At 44.6% G+C, this 26,789-nt stretch overlaps 2 protein-coding genes across 3 annotated transcripts in view; both read left to right on the top strand.

Moving 5' to 3' along the window:
- Window positions 1-6,930: 6,930 nt before the first annotated feature.
- decr1 (2,4-dienoyl CoA reductase 1, mitochondrial) lies at window positions 6,931-14,458 on the top strand. Its single transcript, XM_030749754.1, has 10 exons — window positions 6,931-7,024; window positions 7,687-7,892; window positions 12,477-12,534; window positions 12,615-12,701; window positions 12,819-12,966; window positions 13,286-13,385; window positions 13,497-13,569; window positions 13,663-13,809; window positions 13,981-14,043; window positions 14,149-14,458. The coding sequence occupies exons 1-10, from the start codon at window positions 6,962-6,964 to the stop codon at window positions 14,206-14,208; spliced, it is 1,005 nt and encodes a 334-aa protein (XP_030605614.1). The 5' UTR covers window positions 6,931-6,961; the 3' UTR covers window positions 14,209-14,458.
- Window positions 14,459-18,254: 3,796 nt separating this feature from the next.
- Window positions 18,255-26,789, top strand: part of ankrd34a (ankyrin repeat domain 34A) — a 50,227-nt gene continuing 41,692 nt past the window's right edge. For both annotated transcript variants that reach the window (XM_030750783.1, XM_030750782.1), the window contains exon 1: window positions 18,255-18,488. The gene's annotated coding sequence lies outside the window, so the exon portion shown is untranslated. The remainder of the gene's footprint in view (window positions 18,489-26,789) is intronic.

Raw genomic sequence — 26,789 nt, 5'->3', positions numbered from 1 at the left:
CTGCACCAAATAGGACTTCATGGCCATAAAAAGGGTGGTTCGTTCAGCTGAACGGACCATCAGAACCACCCTCCCCAACCTGCAGGACATTTACACCAAGCAGTGCAGGCTGAGGGCCATGAAGATCCTAAAACAGCCCAGCCACCCCGGACACGCTCTCTTCTCCCTGCTCCCATCAGGCCGGCGTTACCGCTGCCTGAGGACTAAGACTGAAAGGTTGAAAAAGAGTTTTTACCCACAAGCCATCTGTCTGCTCAACTCTGAGCCCTAACTGGACCAAATATTGCACAATGTAAATATTATAATTTATCATCTATAATTCCACGTAAAAGTGTGTATAGTGTATAGTATATAGAGTATAGTGTATAGTGTGAATTACTTTTTTATTTTTATTCTTCTTATTTATATGTGTGTGTATATATGGTTGCAGGTACAAAATACATTTCACTGTGCGTTGTACTGTGTATAACTGTGCATGTGACGAATAAACACTATCTTAACTTAACTCCTGGTGTAGTGCTATCACTGCCTGCACTCTCCTCACCCTCACCCTCACCCACAGCGGAGCCAGCCCCATCACCCACCCCAACCAGGCCTCACATCCACCTCACAGCTGATCAGGTGAGAAGTCAGCTCAGAAAGACGAAGATCAGGAAGGCAGCGGGTCCAGATGGAATCAGCCCCAGACTGCTCAGGGATTGTGCAGACCAGCTCTGTCAGGTGGTCCTGCACATCTTCAACCTGAGCCTGAATCTGGAGAGGGTTCCTGAACTGTGGAAGACTTCCTGCATAGTTCCAGTGCCAAAGATCGCACAGCCCAGGGAGTCCAACCACTACAGACCTGTGGCCCTGACTTCTCACCTGATGAAGACCATGGAGAGGCTCATCCTTCATCACCTCCGCCCACTGGTGAGCTCAGCGCTGGACCCCCTGCAGTTCGCCTACCAGCCCGGCATTGGGGTGGACGATGCCATCATCTACCTGCTGCACAGATCCCTCTCTCACCTAGAGCAGGCAGGAAACACTGTGAGGGTCATGTTCTTTGACTTCTCCAGTGCTTTCAACACCATCCAGCCTGCACTACTGAGAGGGAAGATGGAGGGAGCCGGAGTAGACAGTCAGCTGACGGCATGGACCATCGACTACCTCACCAACAGACCACAGTATGTGAGGTGCCATGACTGTATGTCTGATGTGGTAGTCTGCAGCACGGGGGCGCCACAGGGCACGGTCCTCTCACCCTTTCTGTTCAGTCTGTACATCTCAGACTTCAGGTACAACTCGGACCACTGCCACCTACAGAAGTTCTCAGATGATACGGCCATCATTGGATGTGTATCAGATGGGAACGACCAGGAATACAGGGGTGTCATCAGTGACTTTGTCGGCTGGTGTGAGAACAACGCACTCCAAATCAAAGCCAGCAAGACGAAGGAGATGGTCATAGACTTCAGGAGGAAGCCACCCCCTACAGCACCGGTGAACATCCAGGGAAAGCATATTGAGACAGTGGTCTCCTACAAATACCTGGGTGTTCATCTCAATAACAAGCTGGACTGGACTACAAACACAGACGTCCTGTATAAGAAGGGCCAGAGTCGACTCCACCTGCTGAGGAGACTGAGGTCCTTTGGTGTCTGCAGGACTCTGTTAAAGACCTTTTATGACACAGTGGTAGCATCCGCCCTTTTCTATGCAGTGGCCTGCTGGGGGGGTGGATGCACCGAAAGGGACAGGAGCAGGATCGACAAACTGGTGCGGAGGTCTAGCTCTGTGTTGGGATGTCCTCTGGAGTCTGTGATGGTGATGGGTGAGAGGAGGATGTTAGCAAAGCTGACATCCATCATGAACAACCCCCATCACCCTCTGCATGAGACCGTGGGTGAGCTGAGCAGCTCCTTCAGTCAGAGACTGAAACATCCTCGCTGCAGGAAGGAGCGCTTTCGCAGGTCATTCATCCCAACAGTAGTTAGACTGTATAACACATCATGATGTCTTGAGTCACTTGGACACTTTACCTCCTCTGCCATCACTTTATCCATACAGTCCAGATACATTTTATTTATTACACTCACCCATATAATGCATACCGTGTATGCTGTGTACCTTACCGGCTACAAATGTATATAATATTGTAGCGATTCTCTTAGTTAGAGAGCGTGTTGATGTTGTGGGATTTCGGACTCTTCGGGAGGTTCGTGAAGGCAGCATGGGGAGAGAGAGAGAAGACCGAGAGCTTGCCTGTGTGTGTGTTGCTGTTCCGCTGTTGTAGTTGTGGTTGGTGTGGCTGTGGCCTACAGCAGCTGTTTTTCTGTTAATAAAGACGACCTTTGTTGTGAATATCGCCGACTTTGGAAGTGTGTTTACAACGTTACAATATTTTGATATCTGTATATAGTGTTTTGATGTGTGTATATGTGTGTATATGTACAAGTGTGTATTGACTATATATTTTCTGTATATAGTGCTTATGTATATGTGTATAGTGTTTTTCTATTTTATTTTATTTTATTTTATTCTATTCTATTTTTAGTTTTCTGTACTGAGCTGCTGTAATGCGCAAATTTCCCCGTCGTGGGATCATTAAAGTTTTATCTTATCTTATCTCTTATCTCAATCATCGCAGGAACCTGGGTTAGGGGAAACTTATGTGGAGATCCTGTAGATCTCCATCTACATGTTAATATTTAAGATTGAAGCATCAATAATTGGAAAGACTTCTTTGAACAGTCTAGTAGGAATGGGATCTAATAAACATGTTGCTGGTTTGGAGGAAGTAACTATTGAAGTTAACTCTGAAAGATCAACTGGAGCAAAAGAGTCTAAACAAATACCAGCAGTGCTGAAAGCAGCCGAACATGAAGATCAGTCTTTGAGATGGTTATGAATAATTTTTTCTCTAATGTCTAAAATTTTATTTGTAAAGAAATCCATGAAGTCACTACTAGTTAAAGTGGAAGGAATACTCGGCTCTACAGAGCTCTGACTCTTTGTCAGCGTGGCTACAGTGCTGAAAACAAACCTGGGGTTGTTCTTATTTTCTTCAATTAATGATGAATAGTAAGATGTCCTAGCTTTACGGAGGGCTTTTTATAGAGCAACAAACTCTTTTTCCAGGCTAAATGAGCATCTTCTAATTTAGTGAGACGCCATTCCCTCTCCAGCTTACGGGTTATCTGCTTTAAGCTGTGCGTTTGTGAATTATACCACGGAGTCAGGCACTTCTGATTTGAAGCTTTCCTTTTCAGAGGAGCCACAGTATCCAAAGATTCAAGATTCAAGAAGTTTATTGTCATGTACACCGCAAAACACAGTGGTTATGCTGAGCAATGAAATTCTTACTTGCGACTGCCTTACAAACAATTGAAATAAGTAACTAAGTTAAAATAAAATTTAAGAACTATATAGAAAAAGTAAAAATAAATAAATAATAAAGCAAGTGCAATATATACAGATGTACAGATATATATAATAAATACAGATGAAAAAGGCAGGTAATCATAGTTTGATGATCAGTCAGTGGTTCAGTGGCCTGATGGCCTGTGGATAGAAACTGTTTTTTAGTCTGGTTGTTCTTGCTTTTACGCAGTGAAGTCGCAAAGTCGTACGCAGTGAGGATGTAAAACTATTGACGAGATAATCAACCTCACTGGGAGCAGAGTTTAGGTAGCTGCTCTGTACTGTGTTGGCACTGAAGAGCATAATAATGAAGGAATTAGATCCTTAAACTTAGTTACAGCACTTTCAGAAAGACTTCTACTGTAATTAAACTTATTCCCCACTGCTGTGTAATCCATTAAAGTAAATGTAAATGTTACTAAGAAATGATCAGACAGGAGGGGGCTTTCAGGGAATACTGTTAAGTCTTCAGTTTCTATGCCATATGTCAGGACAAGATCCAGAGTATGATTAAAGTTGTGGGTGGGCTCCTTTACATTTTGAGAGAAGCCAATTGAATCTAATAATAGATTAAATGCAGTGCTGAGGCTGTCATTCTCAGCATCTACATGGATGTTAAAATCACCCACTATAATGATTTTATCTGAACTGAGCACTAAATCAGATAAAAAGTCTGAGAAATCAGACAGAAACTCTGAGTAGGGACCAGGTGGACGATAGATAATAACAAATAAAACAGGTTTTTGATTTTCCCAATTAGGATGGACAAGACTAAGAGACCGTGCTGCAGCACGGTGGTGCAGTGGTTAGCACTGCTGCCTCACAGATAGAATACCGTCTGGAAGGCCTGGGTTCGATTCCACCTTGGCCCAGGCCTCTCCCTCTCTCTGTGTGGAGTTTGCATGTTCTCCCCGTGTTTGCGTGGGTTTCCTCCGGGTACTCCGGTTTCCTCCCACATTCCAAAGACATGCACTTACTGGGGTTAGGTTAATTGGCTATTCTAAATTGCCCATAGGTGTGAATGTGAGTGTGAAAGGTTGTTCATCTCTCTGTGTTGGCCCTGTGACAGGCTGGCGACCTGTTCAGGGTGTACCCTGCCTCTCGCCCTATGACAGCTGGGATAGGCTCCAGCCCCCCCCGCGACCCTGAACAGGATAAGCGGAAGCGAATGGATGGATGGAAGACTAAGAGTCAGGCTTTCAAAAGAATGAAAACTTTGTCTGGGTCTTTGATTAATTAATAAGCTGGAATTGAAGATTGCAGCTAATCCTCCTCCTCGACCTGTGCTTCGAGCATTCTGACAGTTACTGTGACTCGGGGGTGTTGATTCATTTAAACTAACATATTCATCCTGCTGTAACCAGGTTTCTGTAAGGCAGAATAAATCAATATGTTGATCAATTATTAAATCATTTACTAATAGGGACTTGGAAGAGAGAAACCTAATGTTTAATAATCCACATTTAATTGTTTTATTCTTTGGTGCAGTTGATGAAGCTGTATTATTTGTTGTTTTTGAATTTTTATGCTTAAATAGTTTTCTCCTGATTTTAGCTTTGTTTTGTGGTGGTCTGGGAGCAGGCACCGACTCTGTGGGGATGGGGTTTTGGGAGGATGGCAGGAGGAGAGAAGCTGCAGAGAGGCGTGTAAGACTGCAGCTCTGCTTCCTGGTCTCAACCCTGGGTAGTCAGGTTGGACATGAGGGAATGAGCAAAAAAGTGGAAAAACTAGAGGGACAAATATGTTTACACCTATAAAAGCTGACCACAGCAAAGAGTGAGGACCCAGGAGGGAAAATATCCAGGTTTGTGATTAGCTGCTGTCAGCTGGCACCACCCGTGAACCGGGATATGGTGATTAACACCAGCACGAGTGTTGTGGCTCTATTGAACTAATGCTGGATGGTTCCTGAATCACCCGGGTTAATCAGTTTAATCTTTCTAGTGAATCATGAATCATGAATCCACAGTCTCATCTGAGTCCTCTGACGAGCTGCTGCTTCTGCTGAGTACAAATGGCAAGTTGGTGAGAGCGGACCCACTGGATACCGTGTTTGCTATGTACCTTACCGGCTACAAATGTATATAATGTTTTGATATCTGTATATAGTGTTCTGATGTGTGTGTATATGTATATGTGTGTATTGACATTGATATATATATATTTTATGTATATAGTGCTTATGTGTATGTCTATAGTTTTTTCTAGTCTATTCTATTTTAGTTCATATGTTTTTAATCATCCTTTTCATTTTTCTCTGTACTAAGCTGCTGTAATGCGCAAATTTCCCGGTTGTGGGATCATTAAAGTTTTATCTTATCTTAAACACACTGACTCAGGTGATGCAGCTGAACCGGGTCACTGACGTCACTGCAGTCAGTGATTTAAGTAAATAAGTTAAATAATCCAGTAAATAAGCACTTAAATGCATCTGTGCTTGTTATGCAGCTGATTTTATGCACATGCTATTGCCACTTGCACATTTAGTCTGTTTCAGCTTTGTTGTTTTTATTTATAGTGGTTTTAATTTTTCATTCTTAGTCTCCAGCCCTTCCCAGCTGGAAGGCCGGTGTTTCGAATTGTAAACACCAAGAAAGCAGCTGGACCAGACAATATTAGTGAACTTGTCCTTAAGACCTTCGCTGACCAGCTGGCACCTGTGTTTACAGAGATATTCAACCTCTCACTGAAACTGTGTGTGATTCCCACTTGCTTCAAAAAGTACATTATAGTCCCAATGAAACTACACCCCAGTAGCCCCAATGACTTCAGGCCCATAGCGCTCACCTCTGTGGTGATGAAAGATTGATGAGAGACTCATCAAAACATTCATCATCTCCTCGCTGCCCACCACCCTCGACCCACTGCAGTTTACAGATCCACAGACGACGCCATAACCTTCCTCCTCCACAAGACCCTTTTCTACGTTTGACACATTTTTCACAGATTATAGGTCAACAAGTCATTTACAGCCATTTAAATACAGATGATTACTTTTTGGCAACTACCAGAAATCGCTTTTTGGCAGATGATCACTTTTTGGCACAACACCGGTAGTTGTTGAATGTAACTAATAAAGTAACTTGTAATCTAACTTAGTTACTTCCAAAATTAAGTAATCAGTAAAGTAACAGTTACTTTTTAAAGGAGTAACCAATAATCAGATTACTTTTCAAGGTAACTATGCCATCACTGATAAATAATACAGTAAATATATAATAAATATAATGCTGCTACTTCGAGGATTTTCACCTTTCGCGGGGGTCTCTGGAACGTAACCCCGCATAGGTCAGGGATCGCTGTATTCTCGGTTTGGTTTTCTTGTATTTGCAGTTTTCCAGTTTTGTTCAATTTATTGTTTTTGTTTTTAAGTCTTGTTTTGGTGTGTGAAATGAAAATTCAAACGGTGACCCGGATCAAATCAACCGAGTCCGTAAAATGAACCGAGTTTACCTATCAGAATTTCATCTGCGCAGCCTCTGTGTGTCAGGTGTGAGAAGCCCCCCCGCCCTCCTGCTTATCTTGGTACAAGCCGCTTTGACGTCATCAGGAGTAGAAGAAGATGGCGGCGCGCATTTTGAGGACCGCAGGGAGGCTCGTTTCTGTGAGGAGCTCCGCTGTGCGCGTGAGAAACAAAAATTTACTGATTGAAACACTTTGGTGATGCATGCGTTCTGGTACCCGCGACGTCAGAGAGACAGCTGTTTGATTGATGACGGAGTAAATGAACTTTTTAGGAAGTTGACCTTTCACCCAGTTGTCCAGTTGAGGTGTGCGGGCACAGGCAACAGCTGATCAAAACAAAAACAAGTCACAGCTGATCAATCAGTCCCATCAGGAGCTGCAGAAAGCTGTTTTATTGCTCACTAATGATAAGAAGGGTCAAAGTTTAAAAAGGTCAGGCAGCATTATCTGCTCATCTGCTGTGGCTCCGCCCCCACACTCTGAGGAGGAATCAGGTGATTTGTAGGAGCTGCTTTGATCATTGATTTGTTGATATTTGAGGTGAAAAATTGATCAGGAACATCAATAAGAGTGACACTTCCTGTGTCCAGGGCTGCAGCCGTATAGTGTAACAGGCTGAATCTACTGAGAGTAGATGAATAAAGAAATTGATTCCTTTTATTTTACTGGCTCCCGAGTAGCCCTGATAGCTGCAGTTCAGCCCTCTGACCAGCAGGTAGAGCCACAGTGTTCACTGATCATTTTCCTGTACTGATTAAATTCTCTGAAATTAGTTGCTCCTTTTCCTGGATCATTAAAATGACTGATCACGTGTGCTTGCAGCTCCAGTCGTGGCTCCATGGGTCGGCAGGTCTCTGGTCCAGTTCTCTTCCTCAGACTGGCTTCTTCCCACAGCTCGAAAATGCCATGCTGTTATCAGGAACCTTCAACAACCGCGTGGCCTTAATCACGGGAGGAGGGACGGGGCTAGGCCGCGCTATGACTGTCACTCTGTCGCAGCTGGGAGCACAGTGCATCATTGCCAGCAGGTCAGAGGTCATTCAGTTCAATTAAATTTTATTTATATAGTTCCAAATCACAACAAACGGTCACCTCAAGGTGCTTTATATTGTAAGGTAAAGACCCTATAATAATTACAGAGAAAATCCAACAGTCAAAATGACCCCCTATGAGCAAGCATTTGGCGACAGTGGAAAGGAAAAACTCCCTTTTAGCAGGAAGAAACCTCCAGCAGAACCAGGCTCAGGGAGGGGCAGTCATCTGCCAAGACTGGTTGGGACTGAGGGGAGAGAATCAGGACAAAACTGTGGAAGAGAGCCAGAGATTAATAATAATTAATGATTAAATGCAGAGTGGGGTATAAACAGAGTAGAAGAGGTGAATGAAAAAACCCTCAGTGTATCATAGGAACCCCCCAGCAGCCTAAGCCTGGTTCCGGTGCCGGTGCTTTAATTTGAACTGTTAGGCGGGTTTTCCACCGTGGAAGCACTCAGTTCTCGGCCGAAAAATGGGTTCAGTTCTGGCCCTGCAAACTAGCTGGTCTCGAACCAAGAACGCGTGATGAAAACGGCAGAAGGGCTTGACTCTGCCGTCTCAACATCAAGTTTTCTACCATATTACATGTGTATTACATGAGAAAAGCGAGGCGATTTTCATGGCTGTGAATTAGGTTGGGCTCTAAGGCTGAACTTGCTGCTTTGTATCAGTTAAAAATCACAGATAAAAGGACACAAAGTGCGTACGTGTCGTCTTGCTCTAATCGCTGTCTGTGTTTCCCTCTGTGCTGCACACAGATGCTGCAGTAGTTTGGTTTGGATCGTAAAACCTATTTGCAGCATAAGAAAGGGGAGCGTGTTCTCCCATGTTTGTGCGCTTCGGCTTCCGTGTCCTGACGAGGACCCGCCCACATTCATACGTAAAGGATCAGTTCACAGAAAGGCGGTGGGAACGCGGGCCCGTTCTTAAGCATTTCGCCGGTTCATTGGGAACAGCACGAGCACTGGCAAGCGAACCGGCTCCTCGGCCGTGGGAAAGTAGCATAAGGGAGGGTTCAGAGTCACCTGATCCAGCCCTAACTATAAGCTTTATCATAAAGGAAAGTTTTAAGCCTAATCTTAAAAATAGAGAGGGTGTCTGTCTCCTGAATCCAAGCTGGGAGCTGGTTCCACAGAAGAGGGGCCTGAAAGCTGAAGGCTCTGCCTCCCATTCTACTCAGAGTGCTGGAGTAGAGTAGTAGTAAAAGAGTGAAGTGTTCTATTGGGGTGATATGGGACTATGAGGTCTTTGAGATAAGATGGGGCCTGATTATTCAAGGCCTTGTATGGGAGGAGAAGGATTTTAGGTTCTATTCTAGATTTAACAGGGAGCCAATGAAGAGAAGCCAATATGGGAGAAATCTGCTCTCTCTTTCTAGTCCCTGTCAGTATTCTAACTGCAGCATTTTGGATCAGCTGAAGGCTTTTCAGGGAGCTTTTAGGACAGCCTGATAATAATGAATTACAATAGTCCAGCCTAGAAGTAATAAATGCATGAATTATCTTTTCAGCATCACTCTGAGAAAGGATGTTTCTAATTTTAGAAATATTGCGCAAATGCAAAAAAGCAGTCCTACATATTTGTTTAATATGTGCATTGAAGGACATATCCTGGTCAAAAATGACTCCAAGATTTCTCACAGTGTTACTGGAGGCCAAAGTAATGCCATCCAGAGTAAGTATCTGGTTAGACACCATGTTTCTAAGATTTCGGGGGCCGAGAACAAGAATTTCAGTTTTATCTGAATTTAGAAGCAGGAAATTAGAGGTCATCCAGGCCTTAATGTCTTTAAGACATTCCTGCAGTTTAATTAATTGATGTGTGTCATCTGGCTTCATTGATAGGTAAAGCTGAGTATCATCTGCATAACAATGAAAATTGATGCAGTACTTTCTAATAATACTGCCTAAGGGAAGCATGTATAATGTAAATAGAATTGGTCCTAGCACAGAACCCTGTGGAACTCCATAATTAACCTTAGTGTGTGAAGAAGACTCCCCATTTATATGAACAAATTGGAGTCTATTAGATAAATATGATTCAAACCACTGCAGTGCAGTACCTTTAATACCTATAGTATGCTCTAATCTCTGTAATAAAATGTTATGGTCAACAGTATCAAAGCTGCACTGAGGTCCAACAGGACAAGCACAGAGATGAGTCCACTGTCAGAGGCTCTAAGAAGATCATTTGTAACCTTCACTAATGCTGTTTCTGTACTGTGATGAATTCTGAAACCTGACTGAAACTCTTCAAATAAACCGTTCCTCTGCAGATGATCAGTTAGCTGTTTTACAACTACTCTTTCAAGAATCTTTGAGAGAAAAGGAAGGTTGGAGATTGGCCTATAATTAGCTAAGACAGCTGGTTCAGTAATGGCTTTTTAAGTACCGGTTTGATTACAGCCACCTTGAAGGCCTGTGGTACATAGCAAACTAATAAAGACAGAGTGATCATATTTAAGATTGAAGCATCAATAAATGGAAGGAATTCTTTGAGCAGTCTAATAGGAATGGGGTCTAATAAACATGTTGAGGAAGTAACTATTGAAGTTAACTCAGAAAGATCAATCAGAGAGAGTCTAAATAAATACCAGCAGTGCTGAAAACTGCTGAACATGAAGATAAGTCTTTGAGATGGTTATGATTAATTTTTTCTCTAATGTCTAAAATTTTATTTGTAAAGAAATCCATGAAGTCATTACTATTTAAAGTGAAAGGAATACTCGGCTCTACAGAGCTCTGACTCTTTGTCAGCCTGGCTACAGTGCTAAAAAGAAACCTGGGGTTGTTCTTATTTTCGTCAATTCATGATGAATAATAAGATGTCCTAGCTTTATGGAGGGCTTTTTTTTTTTTTTTTTTTTTTTTAATATAGTGCAACAAACTCTTTTCCAGGTTAAATGAGCATCTTCTATGTGACCAGAACAAAGCAGGAGGTTAGATCTGTTCATAATCATCGCAGGAACCTGGGTTAGGGGAAACTTGTGTGGAGATCCTGTAGATCTCCATCTACGCATCTCCTCTCTAGTGTTAATTTTGACAGCAAATTTGGATTTAGTTTTAGTCATAGTCTTTTGACGAAAATGTAATTTAGTTTTGGTCATAATTTAGTCATCTGAATAGTTTTAGTTTTATTTTAGTTTTAGTCGACGAAATTATCGTAAGAATATAGTCGACTAAATCTACAGACGATTTAGTTGACTTAAATATAAAGGGTGTAAAATGTATTTAGTTATCGTCTTATCGTCATGAAAAAAAGGGTTGTTGACGAAAATATTTCGTCAACGAAATTAACACTGCTCCTCTTTCATTAGAGTCATCATATGCTATACTGCCAAAAGTATTCACTCACCCGTCCAGATCATTGAATTCCAGTCACTTCCACAGCCACTGGTGTATAAACCAAGCACCTAGGCATGCAGCCTGCTTCTACAAAGATTAGCGAAAGAATGGGTCGCTCTCAGGAGATCAGTGAGCTCCAGCGTGGCACCGTGATAGGATGCCAGCTGTCCAGTCCTGAAATTTCCTCACTAATAAATATTCCACAGTCAGCTGTAAGTGGGATCATAATAAACTGGAAGTGATTGGGAGTGACAGCAACTCAGCCATGAAGTGGTAGGCCACGTAAAACCACAGAGTGGGGTCAGTGGATGCTGAGGGTCATAGTGCACAGAGGTCACCAACTTTCTGCAGAGGCAATCACTACAAACCTCCAAACTTCATGTGGCCTTCAGATTAGCTCAAGAACAGTGCATAGAGCGCTTCATGGAATGGGTTTCCATTGCAGCTGCATCCAAGCCTTACATCACCAAGCACAGTGCAAAACGTGGGATGCAGTGGTGTAAAGCATGCTGTCACTGGACTCTAGAGCAGTGGAGATGTGTTCACTGGAGGGATGAATCACACTTCTCCATCTGCCAATCTGATGGAGGAGTCTGGGTTTGGTGGTTGCCAGGAGAACAGTACCTGTCTGACTTCATTGTGCTAAGTGTAAAGTTTGGTGGGGGAGGGTTATGGTGTGGGGGTGTTTTTCAGGAGTTGGGCTCGGCCCCTTAGTTCAAGTGAAAGGAACTCTTAATGCTTCAGCATACCAAGACATTTGGGACAATTTGATGCTCCCAACTTTGTGTGAACAGTTTGGGGATGGCCCCTTCCTGTTCCAACATGACTGCACACCAGTGCACAAAGCAGCTCCATAAAGACATGGGTGAGCCAGGTTGGTGTGGAAGAATATTTTTGTCAGTATAATGTATCTTCACAGACTGAGACAATGGTATCAGGTGTACCTTGGAGTTAATTTTGATGTCCTGTGCAGGTATAAACAGATGGACTGGTAATTTTTAGGGAATATCTGTTTCATAAAGAACATTTAAGAACCTCTGAGTTGGTTACACATTTATCTTTTTCATCAACCCAAGTTTATAGATGAGTCAGTGGCTTTTTCACCACAGCTGGAAACTCCTTCTCTGAATGCACCTCCTTTTTCTCCTCTTTGAAAATCCGGGCTGCCACCAGAACTCAAAGAGGAGTCCCATACCTGCAGCACTGAACCATGACTGTTTTTTTGTCCTTCAGAAAGTTGGAAGTCCTGCAGCAGACAGCTGAAGAGATCAGCAGCCAGACTGGAAACAAGGTCAGACCCAGAACCAGAACCAGGCTGAATTCAGCTGGTCTGTGCTGGGCTAACCAGGTCCCCCCTCTCTCTGTCCTCAGGTCCACGCGGTGCAGTGTGATGTCAGAGATCCTCAAGCCGTCTCTCAGTGTATTGATCAAATGGAGGCTCTGACAGGACTTCCTGATGTAACACCTCACACACACACACACACACACACAGACCAAACACACTCCTCTTTCTGTACCTGTGAGGCCCCTCATTGACTGACCCCTAACCTGAAGCTTACATTCTGATTGGTGCAGGTGATCATCAACAATGCGGCAGGAAACTTTGTCTGTCCATCAGAACGTCTGTCGCCAAACGCCTGGCAGACCATCATTGACATTGTCCTGAATGGGACAGCCTTCGTCACCCTGGAACTTGGAAAGAGGTTGATCCAGAAGCAGAAAGGTAGAAAAGCCTCGCTGCTCAGCAGTCACCTTGGTAATGCCTGTCAGTGGTTTCAGAGCACCTGCCCTGTCAAAGGTTGCTGGGCCATAAAAACTGTGTTCATAGCATCACTCGCCAACCTCACAATTGGCTCACATGCTTCCTGTTCAGCTGTTAATTGTCTCGTTAGGGACAGGGTCCCACCATCTTTGGTGTTACAGAGTTCTCCCGTAAATTTCTGTTCAGGGCTCTTTGAGTGTTTCGTTCTGTCTGTGGTTTAGTTTGGGCTAAAAGGTCAGAGGTCAGCTAAATGTTGTTATTGTTTATTTGTTTGTGGTAGGAGCGTCCTTCCTTGCCATCACCACAATCTACGCCGAGTCTGGTTCTGGGTTTGTGGCCCCGAGTGCGTCGGCAAAGGCTGGGGTTGAGGCGCTCTACAAGTAGGTTGAATTTTGATTTCAGATATCACTCTGTAAGGTTAGATGACCTTTAACCTCTCACAGCATAGCCTCAGTCACTGTGCAGTTGTCAGTGTTGTTGATGTGTCTCAGGTCTCTGGCTGCAGAGTGGGGGCGCTATGGCCACAGATTCAACATCATCCAGCCTGGACCAATCAGAACAAAGGTGCCACCCACCTGACTGTACCCGCTGTTGTTTTTTCATCTTTAGTTTGTTGTTGTTTACATGTTTGTTTGTCTGTTTGTTTGTGGTGTTCAGGGGGCCTTCAGCCGTATGGACCCGACCGGAGCCTTTGAGAAGGTCAAGATCGACCGCATCCCGACGGGCCGACTCGGGAAGCCAGCAGAGATCGCAAACCTGGCGGCTTACATGAGCAGCGATTATGCCTCCTGGATGTCTGGAGCTGTGAGTTTGAACGGACCTGGGGTCAAAGGTCAGATAGCTGTGGGGTTGGGTGGTTCAGTAGGTGCATTTAAGGTATCCCCAAACTGCTGTTGATTGGTCAGGAGGTTGTAGATTGGACTTCCTGAACAGGTCTACTGCTGGATGTAACAGTACCTATGTGTTTGTTTTCAGGTGATTCGGTTTGATGGAGGGGAGTACGTTTCGATTGCAGGAGAGTTTAACGAGCTGCGCAGTGTGAGTGCCGCACTGAAATCTGTCCCTCTGCTATTTTAACACCTGAACATTCAGCAGCTCCACCTGTGCACCTTAATAATGTGTGTTCACCTGTTTGTGTCTCAGGTGACTCCCGACCAGTGGAAGGTGATGGAGGCAATGATCCGAAAAACTAAAGGATCATAAAAACACTGACACTTCTGTTTGTACCACAGCAACCAATCAGATCACTGTGTGCAATGGATCTCCGTTCTGCTGATGACATAATGATAAACCTGAGAGCAGAGTTAAGCTAGTTTACTAAATGACTGATTGATCAGCTGATCTGCATTAGCCAATATGTTAGCTTGGCGCTGGGGGAGACTGTCATGTGATTGTTTCCACATGCTCAGTGTGCATGTTTTTGACAGTTGGATAATAAAAAGCTGAATCTTCAGAGGTCTGAGTTTAATTTAGGCTGATGTGACAGATTGGAGGTTTTCTCCTCAGGTAGGCGGTTTCCCAATGAAGGTGTGTTAATAGAGTTTAAAGTTCAGATGGACAAGCCTCAGTCTGACAGCCCATCCTGATGCTTCAGCCACATCAACAGAAAAGCTCAAGGAGACTCACATCAAGGATTACATTTGACTTCATTATCCTCACGATGCACTCAGCAGTAACCAGGACAGACTAGAACACTACCAGAGTCCAGATGCCTACACTATGAAGGGAGGACAGGCATCCGGTTTCACTTACCTTAATGGGCAGTCAGGCTGAGCTGTCAAAGGTGTTTATCAACTCAGTAAGTCAACTAAGGGTTCATTACTCTAGGTGTGAGTACATTCACATGAAAGAGGTGAAGTTTGCAGCTTGTGACAAAGGAAAGCATGGTGTTAGAATAGATAAACGTTTAACTGTTTTTCTATGTATCACAATGTGTTCATCATAAACATGCACATGACCATCAGATTGTAAGCACAAAACATGCTCACGCACACCCGGACCCTCCAGGTGAGGAAAGCAGGTAATGCCTGTTTCCTGACGTCACACACACATACACACACCCCCACACACTCACATGACGCTAAAATAAAAGAGCCGGCAGGAAGAAGGAAGTCGGACTCTCTTTGAGACACGCACAGGGGTGTGAGCTGACTGAGACTCTCCCTGCAGGTAAAAAGATCAACTACGGGTTTCTGTGTCTTTCTTTATTCAACGGTGGTCCGAACCTAACACATGGGGAGACAGTAACATGTCCAGGATTGCATCACTTTTCATTCACAAACAGTGCAATTCCTCCACCTTTCTCCACCTGAAAAGTTCTGAAGCCAGGTGTTGTACTGGTCTGGAACATGTGAGTTTGGCTATGTTTCTGTGAAGGTTATTTATTGCACTCACAGTATTACCTTTTAGTTCTTGATCAGCACTCCAAGCTCATCCATTTTATTGCCTTAAGTCCTTACATTCCTCACGATGACAGCTGGAATGGATAATTTAAATTTCTCCATAGCTCCTCACAGGTCTTGTTCTGTTTAGTATCAATTATGTTCTCAGCACCTGATCCTGTGTGTGAACAGTGCAGCTCTCTACTGCCCCCCCATCAAAGTAATTAAAACCAAAGAAAATTTCAGTAAGCGATTACAAAAAGAAGCAACATACAAGAGCTGCTTTGACAGGCTGCCACCACCACAGCACTATGGTAACATTATGAGCTTTCCTCAGTAAGACTGGAAAAGAGCTGCTGTATTAATAAAGTTTATTGGAAGCAGAATGGAAAAATGGCAACTGTGTAAGTTAATACACTTCTCAGTGTATTAACTTACACCAAACCCAGCTCAGTTATTAAGACATGGTAGGATGTGACAGATTACAATTGTTATGCTGTTTATTAATCTGTGAGACAGTTTCATTGTTTTAGCAGCTCCACTGGTGTTAAAGAGGAACATTACAGCAGACCAGGACACTGTAGACAAGAATGAGACTAAAACATATTCAATTTCATCCTTTTCATAGCTGCCCTCACTTCTTTCTGACTAATCCACTGCATTTCCTGATTTATTGTCCTCCATCTGTCCTGTCCTTTCCTTAGTGCCCACCATCACATATAACTCAGTGTAAGCCTTTGCCACCTCTCTTTGCTGTACACCTAGCCTCCTAGCACCCCTGGCTTCTTTCTTTATTTCCCTTATTCCACTTTTTCTTAGCTAACCTCTTCTACCTTTCACAGATAATATTGCAATAGTTTGAGACATCTTTGTTCTTTGTGCCAAATCTCCCTGCTTCGGAGGTTAGCGCGAGAGTTGAATGTCACAACTGCAGGACCCTGGTGCTAGTTTTTTACACCTTGCACGGCAGACTGGTGTACCTAATAAAACGACAAAGGAGCATCATGGTTAAAGGACAGTTTCTGAGGACTGGGTGTGCGTTCATGAAGCCAAACCACATCTTTTATCTACCCAGTTACCTACCTGTTACCGACTTTGTTCCTCCATTGTGATTCACCTGTGAAACTTTATTAAAGACTGTTCCCTTACACTCCTGGGTTGCTGCAGTCTTTCTAACTGAAGACTTAGGCCAGACCTGTATACACCACCTAGCCAGTATATCCCTTACAGTTCTTAAATTATTTATTTGTGATCAACTATCATGCACGTTACTAAAATTAATGTGCTTTCTTTTCCTGTAATTTGGAGATAATTTATTAATATCAATTTCTTTAAAAGTTTCAGTTCCCTTTCCATTGAGATTTCATTCAGATGCTGTTCCAAAAATAATAACAAAATAATTAGTGTCATCAGCAAATGAAGTGAAATTTTGCTCAATTTATTTACACACATTATCAACAATTTATGATGCAACACTAAACTTTGTGTAAGCCAAAAACTAAACTTCAGGAAATCAAAAATGACATTATTTGTACATTCTGATCAAGGTAACTATTTAACCACAAGTATGCTATCCCCCTGATCCCTCTGATCTCCAGGCATTTCATATATCTGGACTTGCTCTAAAGCCAAACTGGTAGTCAGTCTCTAAATGATGAATTTTAATGAAAAAGGTCTGTGGTTATAGAACAGAGCTCCACTTTTTCATTTTGGATGGAACTCTACCTGATATGAAATATGTGTGAAAAATAATTTTAAAATGGCTCATGAATGGAATTGTTTTATTAGCATGTCTCATTATAAATCTTATCATTGTTATATATTTTTTTCTGTTTAACATTTTCCAGCAGCGTCCTTTTGAAATAAAAGCAGGTTTCTCTGAAACCACCATTTAGCCTGTTTTTTCTCCTCTTCAATAAGTCATTTTGACTCATTGGGGGCACTCACTGATTTTTCATGGAATGATGCTTATACACTTCAGGGATACACCTGGACAGTCCATCAGTCTGACACAGAGACGGACCATCATTCACCCACTGGCCAGTTTATTATCACCAATTAACCTAATGAGCATGTATTTAGCCTGAGGGCGGAACTGGAGAACCTGGAGAGAACCTAAACAGGGACTGGAGAACACACCTGTTTCAGTGCCTCTGTGAGGAGGAGGAAGATGATGATGATGGTGGTGCTTCACCATCACTGATGAAGGTTTCTGACTGTGGTGGAGAAGAGGCTGCAGCATGTTCATCAAAAACAGATCATCAGCTGATCTGTCGAGATGCTAATAGTGACCAGACACACACAGACACAGTAAAACTGTGTCTGTGTGTGTGTGAGTGTGAGAGAGAGAGAGAGAAAGACATGTTCCTGTAGTACTACTATCACTGTTTCACTGCAGCTCTGTCAGCAAAACACCATCCTCTCAGTGTGTGTGTGTATAAACGAGGTAAGGAGCTGTGTCACCGTGGGAACACTTCTGCAGGAATTCAGCACATCAGTTACCATAGAAACTGTGTTTCTATAATAGCACCAGTCTGTGTGTACGTGTGTGCTGCAGTATTTTATTTTTGTCTTCAGCTCCATGACTGATGATGATGATGATGAGCCTCTGACCTGCATTCACTGAACGTTACAGACAAAACATCCCACAATAATCAGTGCCGTGTACCGCAGAGGGGTTGGTCTGTTATGTTCTGTACTGGTGTGTTGTGGTCTGTACTGGTCTGTGAGCTGGGAACATTGGAAGGCTTTTTTAACAACAGGTCTTCCTCCTGCGAACCGTGTCAGAAACAGGAAGTGTACGGTTGTCATGGATACGTTGTGGCTGTAAAATGAAGCATCGAAAGTAAAATCAGACGTTTTCTCAGCGATCGATCGGGTTACTGATCAGGTTCATTTCTAACTGAATCATTAAAAAAATTTTAAGTGTCCGGTTGTGCCGTGGGGTGGGGTGGGGGGATCCGCTGTGAGCAGCTCAGACTGAGGAGGAAGAGGAGGAGGAAGACGTAGAGCAGGAGGAGGAGCGGCTCCGTCAGTCCATCGGTAAACAGCAACGGTCGGTTGGTCGGTGGGTGACGGAGTCAGACGGTCGGTGAGCCGACGGTAAGAACAGAAAACGCACCTTCATCATGTTCATCACCTGCATCACTGTAGCATTCCACCGTCATCATCATCATCAGCCTCCATCTTCATTAGCGCTGCTCCCGGAGCCGCGGTAACACGCGCGTGTCCGTTTGATCGCCGTAAAGCCACCAGAAGTTTGAAGAGGAGGAGGATGATGATGATGATGGTGGTGGTGGTGGTGGTGCAGAAACATCGTTTATCTTCATGCTATATGCGCGCGTGTTGGTCGCGGTAAAACACGCGCGTGCACATGTCCCACGCGTGTGTAAATATAGAACCGCGTGCGTCAGACCGGCGCAATGACGTAGAAACGGAGAGATCCGCATTCCTCCACAGCCTACCTTCATCATCATCATCATCATGGTGAGCTGAAGGCGTCACCTGTATGTCAGGTGATCATAATAAGTGGTCGATCAGATGGTTTGCAGGCGATTGTTTGGGTTTGCTCTGCTTTGGAGGTCAAACAACAGCACTAATAATGTTCTGTAATATTACCACAGTACTGCAGTACTGTATCTGCAGTACGATACTACCACAGTACTGCAGTAAACATACAACCACAGTACTGTGGTATCATCACAGTACAGTTGTATACAAATACTTAATAACTGAGTAACTGAGCTGCAGAGAAACTGTACAGACTGAGCATCACACACACACACACACACACACACACACACACACACACACACACACACAGAGTCCCCAAACAGTTGGACTGTAAATAAAAGATGGCCACAGCTGCTGTGGTTTGTTTTGCTGCTGCCACCTTTGGCTGTGGTTATAGTTGTGTTGGTTGTTTCCATAAACGTTGACATCATAACCCCGTGACTGTTCATACTTGGAGTTAAATGATCTCAGAAAAAAGAGCCACAGCTTCAGTGCTGGAATAAAGATCCAAACAGGAAACTGAGAGCTGCGATATGCTGCATACCTGTCAAGTTTTGTATTTAAAAATATGGGAAATTTTCCGCTGCTGAAAATAGAGGTCACTATATGACGTCATTGCCTAATTTGCATAACTGTTCATATGGATGTACTGTAGTTACAATCGAGGCTGCAGGAGAGAGGAAAATCATCTTTGGAGAGACAAAAAGTGAAAAAAACAAAACAAAACACCATAAATATGTTTAGAACTACAAATAAACTTTATGAAATAACTTAATATTCAATGCTTTGCCTAGACCTACATTACATACATCAATTTTGTCCCATATTGTTTAATGTTAGAATATCAAATTTAATGAAAACACTGTGGGGTGAGACCCCTAGCTACATTCAACCCTCTACTTTATCTGGGCCACTGTTGCCAACTTGTGTAAGAAAACTTGCTGTCACCTGTCTCCAAGGTTGATAAAGGCCGAAGTGAGGACTGGGGATGGGAGCGGAGGGAGTGGGTGGGCAGGCTTGGTGTTTAGGTGAGGTCCAGGGGTTTAAGGGTGGAGTCGAAGTGAGGGCTGGGCGATGCCAAAGCGTACGAAGGGACGTAGTAAGTAGGGATACGCTGATCCAATATTAAGTATTGGTATCGGTCCGATTCTGGCCTAAATTACTGGATCGGATATCGGAAAGAAATTTTAAAAAATGGAATCCGATACATCAAATAGCATTTCGCTCACATTAGCTGCACTACAGTGCTCTATCGTCTTCTTCTTGTGGGTTTGTGGTTGACCAAACCAGTTTAGAGCTGCATTACGCCACCTACCGGAATGGAGTGGGGATCAGGAGTTAGAAAACAACCTCCTCAGATTCTATAAAGTTCTCCGTCGCTGCGACGGATTCCCTTTGAGACTAAGAGGATAATCGCTGACATGTTTTTCCACGCCCCCACCGCTCTCTGCTGTGTTTGTGTGTTGTGCTGAGAATTTCAGCTGTTATTTCTTTCTCTACTTCAGCTCCCGGACATACTGCTAGCGAGCGCAGCTATTAGCACTGGTGATCGTCCGGTACTGGAAGGACCCCTTCCCCGTCAAAATATTTTTTTTTTATACTTTAATCCCTGATTAGTGACTAAATATAGACCTGCAGTAGAAACGTATTCAGGAGAATGCTTGTGAATATAAAGAATTACAAGATTACGCTCTCGCAGCCCCCAATTTTTCAACATAAACACTGATAAGCAACAACAGCAATCAGCTGTTTTACGTGCAATTTGTCTGCACAAGTGCAGAGGTGGAGCCGGTGAGCTCAGATGGAGCAGAACGAAATGTTTTTCTAGGTCACCCCTGTAACCACCATTAAACCTTTACTGGGGAAAATCTGGAGGGCCTTCATCAACCATCTGGTCAGTAAGTGAAGAAAAGAGAACTTTATAGCTGCTCCATCCACCCTGTTTGTTTCACACAGGGAAAAACTGCAGTACTACTGTAGTAGTATCAATAGTTGCAGCCCTAATGAAATTTGCAACATGCCATAAGCCAATGCATAACCTTCTCACATAGAAGCAACATGATTCAGGTGATAGAGCAATTGTTGTAACTAAGTAAGTAAAGTTTATTTTAGGGGTGGGACTTTAACGCGTTAATTTCGATTAATTAATTACAGGGAAATTAACGCGTTAAAATTTTTAACGCATTTTAATCGCACTTTGCACCGTGGAACATTTCTCAGTGCACGAGTTCCAGGCATACAGATTATATCGACGCAAAATGTCCAAATTAGGGGCTGCATCCTGCGAAGGACCCGGCCCACGTCTTTCGCAGCGCACAAAGGCCGGAAGTGAGCATCTAGCCTTCATATCAGCGTCGCCTGCTGTCACCTCTGCGTAGCTCATGTCGCCTAGCAACCGTGAGTGCGAAGCACAGCTGTGTAAAGCAGCTGTTAAACTGAGAACGAACTTTTTCTCCTTTTTGTGGTTTAATTTTAAGTCTTTAATTCAAAATAAGCTGTTAAAACAAGCATAACACATTTCAACATCAAGGAATACAGCTGAGAGAATGATTAATTTCCATTATAACAAGTGAGACATTAATGTTGAATAAAACTATCCAGTTATGATGCTTAACTTTAATTTCAGGAGTTTATCACAGGAGCACTTCCACCCTTCGTTGGTCTGTGTAGTAGACTGGTGGGAAAATGAACAAAATCTTGAAGTTTAAGCTTATATATATTGATTCATTCATCAACTAAACTTAAATTAATATTTATCATGTTAAATATTGAAATGCGATTAAAATGCGATTAATTTCGATTAATTAATTACAAAGCTTGTAATTAATTCGATTAATTTTTTTAATCGAGTCCCACCCCTAGTTTATTTATATAGTGCTTTTCACAGATAGAAAGGTACTGTACAATAATTAAAACACAATATCCATCCATCCATCCATCCATCCATCCATCCATCCATCCATTCTCTCCCGCTTATCCGGGGCCGGGTCACGGGGGCAGGAGCCTAAGCAAAGAAGCCCAGGCTTCCCTCTCCCCAGCCACCTCCTCCAGCTCATCCAGAGGGACCCCAAGGCGTTCCCAGGCCAGCCGAGAGATATAATCCCTACAGCGTGTCCTGGGTCTACCATGGGGCCTCCTCCTGGTGGGACATGCCCGGAACACCTCACCCAAGAGGCGGCCAGGAGGCATCCTAATCAGCTGCCCGAGCCACCTCAACTGGCTCCTTTCGATGTGGAGGAGCAGCGGCTGTACTCTGAGCCCCTCCCGGATGGCCACACTTATCTCTAAGGGAGAGGCCAACCACCCTTCGAAGGAAACTCATTTCTGCTGCTTGTATTCGCGATCTTATTCTTTCGGTCACTACCCAAAGCTCGTGACCATAGGTGAGGGTAGGAACGTAGATCGACCGATAAATCGAGAGCTTCGCTTTTACACTAAGCTCTCTCTTCACCACGACAGACCGGTGCAGCGTCCGCATCACTGCAGAAGCAGCCCCGATCCGTCTGTCGATCTCCCGCTCCCTTCTTCCATCACTCGTGAACAAGACCCCGAGATACTTGAACTCCTCCATTTGGGGCAAGAACTCTTTCCTGAGCTGGAGAGGGCACTCCACCTTTTTCCGGCTGAGGACCATGGCCTCAGACTTAGAGGTGCTAATTCTCATGCCGGCCGCTTCACACTCGGCTGCGAACTGTTCCACTGCGAGGTGGAGGCCCCCCCCTGATGAAGCCAACAGAACCGCATCATCCGCAAAAAGCAGAGATGAGACTCTGAGGCCACCAAGGAAGAAGCCTTCCACCACCTGGCTACGCCTAGAAATTCTGTCCATAAAAATTATTAACAGAATCAGTGACAAAGGGCAGCCCTGACGGAGTCCAACACCCACAGGAAACGAATCCGACTTATTACCGGCTATACGGACCAAGCTCTCACTGTGGTTGTACAAGGACTGAATGGCCCGCAACAACGGGCCAGACACCCCATACTCCCGCAGAACCTCCCAAAGGACACCCCGAGGGACACGGTCAAATGCCTTCTCCAAGTCCAGAAAGCACATGTAGACTGGTTGGGCAAACTCCCACGCACACTCAAATATCCTTGAGAGGATAAAGAGCTGGTCCAGCGTTCCGCGACCAGGACGAAAACCGCATTGTTCCTCCTGGATCCGAGGTTCGACTAACGGACGGACCCTCCTTTCCAGCACCCTGGCATAGACCTTACCGGGGAGGCTGAGGAGTGTGATTCCCCCGAAAGTTGGAGCACACCCTCCGGTCTCCCTTCTTAAAGATGGGGACCACCACCCCGGTCTGCCAATCCATTGGCACTGCCCCAGATCTCCACGCGATGTTGCAGAGGCGTGTCAACCAAGACAGCCCTACAACATCCAGAGCCTTCAGGAACTCAGGGCGAATCTCGTCCACCCCAGGGGCCTTGCCACCAAAGAGTTGTTTAACTGCCTCAGTGACCTCACCCCCAGTGATGGTCAGGTCATCTCCCTCATCCCCAGACTCTGCTTCCACTACAGAAGGCGTGTCAGTGGGATTCAGGAGGTCCTCGAAGTATTCCTTCCACCGTCTGACTATAGCCTCAGTTGAGGTCAGCAGCACCCCACCTGCACTATAAACCGTGTGAGTGGAGCACTGCTTTCCCCTCCTGAGTCGCCTGACGGTTTGCCAGAATCGCTTCGATGCCGTCCGAAAGTCTTTTTCCATAGCATCACCGAACTCCTCCCACACCCGAGTTTTTGCTTCGGCCACTGCCCAAGCTGCATTCCGCTTGGCCTGCCGATACCTGTCAGCTGCCTCCGGAGTCCCACAGGCTAACCAAGCCTGATAGGACTCCTTCAGCTTGATGGCTCCCTTCACCTCCGGTGACCACCATCTGGTTCGGGGGTTACCACCACGACAGGCACCAACCACCTTGCAGCCACAGCTCTGAGCAGCAGCCTCAACAATGGAGGTGCGGAACATGGTCCATTCAGACTCAATGTCCTCAGCCTCCCTCGGAATGCTGTCGAAGTTCTGCCGGAGGTGGGAGTTGAAGATCTCCCGGACTGGGGCTTCTGCCAGGCATTCCCAGCACACCCTCACAATACGTTTAGGTGTGCCAGGTCTGTCCAGCATCTTCACCCGCCACCTAATCCAACTCACCACCAGGTGGTGATCAGTTGACAGCTCAGCTCCTCTCTTCACCCGAGTGTCCAGAACATACGGCCGCAGATCTGATGATACGATTACAAAATCGATCATCGACCTGCGACCTAGGGTGTCCTGGTGCCATGTGCACTTATGGACATCCTTATGTTCGAACATGGTGTTCGTTATGGACAAACTGTGGTTTGTACAGAAGTCCAATAACAAAACACCATTCTGGTTCAGATCGGGCAGGCCGTTCCTCCCAATCACGCCCCTCCAGGTCTCACTGTCATTGCCCACGTGAGCGTTGAAGTCTCCCAGCAAGACTATGGAGTCCCCAGATGGAGCACTCTCCAGCACCCCGCCCAGTGACTCCAAAAAGGGTGGGTACTCTGAACTGTCATTCGGTGCATAAGCACAAACAACAGTCAGGACCCGTTCCCCAGCCCGAAGGCACAGGGAAACTACCCTCTCGTCCACCGGTGTAAACTTTTTAGGCCGGGGGGATACAAGAATACCCACCCCAGCTCGCTGCCTCTCACCGAGGGCAACTCCAGACTGGAACAGAGTCCAGCCCTTCTCCAGGAGACTGGTTCCAGAGACCAGGCCATGCGTTGAGGTGAGCCCAACTATATCTAGCTGGTATCTCTCAACCTCACGCACTAGCTCAGGCTCCTTCCCCACCAGAGAGGTGACATTCCATGTCCCAATAGCCAGTTTCGATAGCTGGGGATCGGTCCGCCAGGGCCTCCGCCCTCGGCCACTGCCCGACACACACTGCACCCGACCCCTACGACACCTCCTGCGGGTGGTGAGCCTACAGGAGGAAACACAACATAAAATTTTGATATTGTGTTTTATTTTTTTTGTGTGAGAGAGACTATTGACTTATATAAAAAACTGATCCAGGCATTTAAAAACAATTTAAAAAAAAAAGATCTGATTTATATCTGTATTGGCAGATATCCAAATGTAACATATCGTATTGAACATAAAAAAGTGGTATTGTGTCATCCCTAGTAGTAAGAAGGATTTATGTACTCAAAACATGGTGACAGCAGAGGATATTGCTGTCGGTTTATGGGGAAAAAAATGCTAAGTTGGCAACACTGAGCCAGAGGTCCAGTTGTTTTTACAGGGTTGTTCCTGCTGTCGGCAGTAACGTAGTGATAACCTAGTGGCAATTCAGTTTGGAGCGGCACAGGAATGCTTTAAAAAAATTGAAAATTGAAAATTGAAAATAGGGAAAATTACGGGAAAATAAAAATATGGGATGATGGTGGGACAGAGGGGTAAAATATGGGAATTTCCTGGCCAAAATGGGAGACTTGACAGGTATGCATGCTGATGCACGCCACGTGTCATTTTGGTGCGTGTACTGCTGTTTACAAAGATGACCTGTTAGCTGTTAGCATTAGCTTGCTAATTAGCATTACCATTAGCATTAATTAGCATTAGCATTAATAAGCAACCCCCCCGACCCCACCCCCACTCTCGGGGGGTGGGGTGGGGGGGGGGTGTTTGAAAAAAATTGGTGTGTGTATTCACGTGGGGTGGGTTGGGTTGGGGGGCGGGGGGGGGGGCTAAAAATGTGTCCGCATACACCACAGAAAGTATATAGCTGTGCCCCTGCCACACAGTGTTTTGGTCCAGGTAACCTCCCTGGATTCCCATGTGTCTCATCCACTGCATGTCTGCGTTTGTCCGTGATGATCTGTTTGCAGTTACATTGATTCCTTTCATTAACACATTATTTAGCATATCGTAGGAATTCGAAGTGGCTGATAATGAAACATTCATTGAACTCGTCAGAGATGAACATTGTCACAGTGATGATGCTTTTAATACTACTGGCACACATACATGCATGGTGTTCATTAGTTGGATTAATCTCATTGATTCAACTAATGAACACTAGTTAACCTCACTAGTAATCTCATTAGTTCTCTGATGCGATGGATGCTGGAATGAATGAGGCAGTTCTTCTGTGTGTGCTGTATATATAAGGGAATACAGGGATGTTACTCATATACGTGCTCAGTTTTTACAGTGTTTCTGTGGTTGGGTACAGGAAGAGGAATCGTGAGCTGTGTCCAAATTCAGGGGCCACATCCTTCAAAGGCCGCATTTGTAGGCCGATTACGTCACAGTGAAGCAACGAAGGCTGTCCAAATTCGAAGACTCCTCTAAATGCGGTTGACAAATGTGTCCGTCTTTTTTCATATTTGAAGGATGGGTCCGGTGTATCCTTCGTGGCCTACCATATTCCACGATTCATTGTGCATCAAAACTCAAACTCAAAAATGTTGGAGGATAGCAGCCAAAAAGTTTGAAAAATGACTGTGTAGTGACTTGATTCACCACTTTACAGGCCACTACCGAGGGGCTGCTATGTTGGCGTGATTGCTTGCCTGATGCGTCTCTGTTGGTTAAAAAATGAGTGCCATCCACAAATCCTTGAAGTGAAGTTTGTCTCATTTTATTTTGCAATGTGTCCATAACAAATAAGCACTTAATGGTTCAACACAATCAATTGCGTGCAACTAAAGAAAGGCCCAATTGCTGGCCACCCACAACCTAAAACTACGGTGACGGTTAAAAAACTGTGTGCTTCCTCCTGGCCAACAGCACACCTGATTGTCATTATTCACAAACCTATTTAACCTGTCACCTTGTACCGCCCCCTAGTACGCAGACACTCAACTACAATCAAACAATGTAAATCAAAATAAAAAACAAGAAATGGCTCTTACAC

This window comes from Archocentrus centrarchus, chromosome 16 (genome assembly GCF_007364275.1).
Source record: "Archocentrus centrarchus isolate MPI-CPG fArcCen1 chromosome 16, fArcCen1, whole genome shotgun sequence".
NCBI lineage: Eukaryota > Metazoa > Chordata > Actinopteri > Cichliformes > Cichlidae > Archocentrus > Archocentrus centrarchus.
Note: the sequence above shows the minus strand (reverse complement) of the source record. Positions and strands in the feature narration are given on the sequence as shown.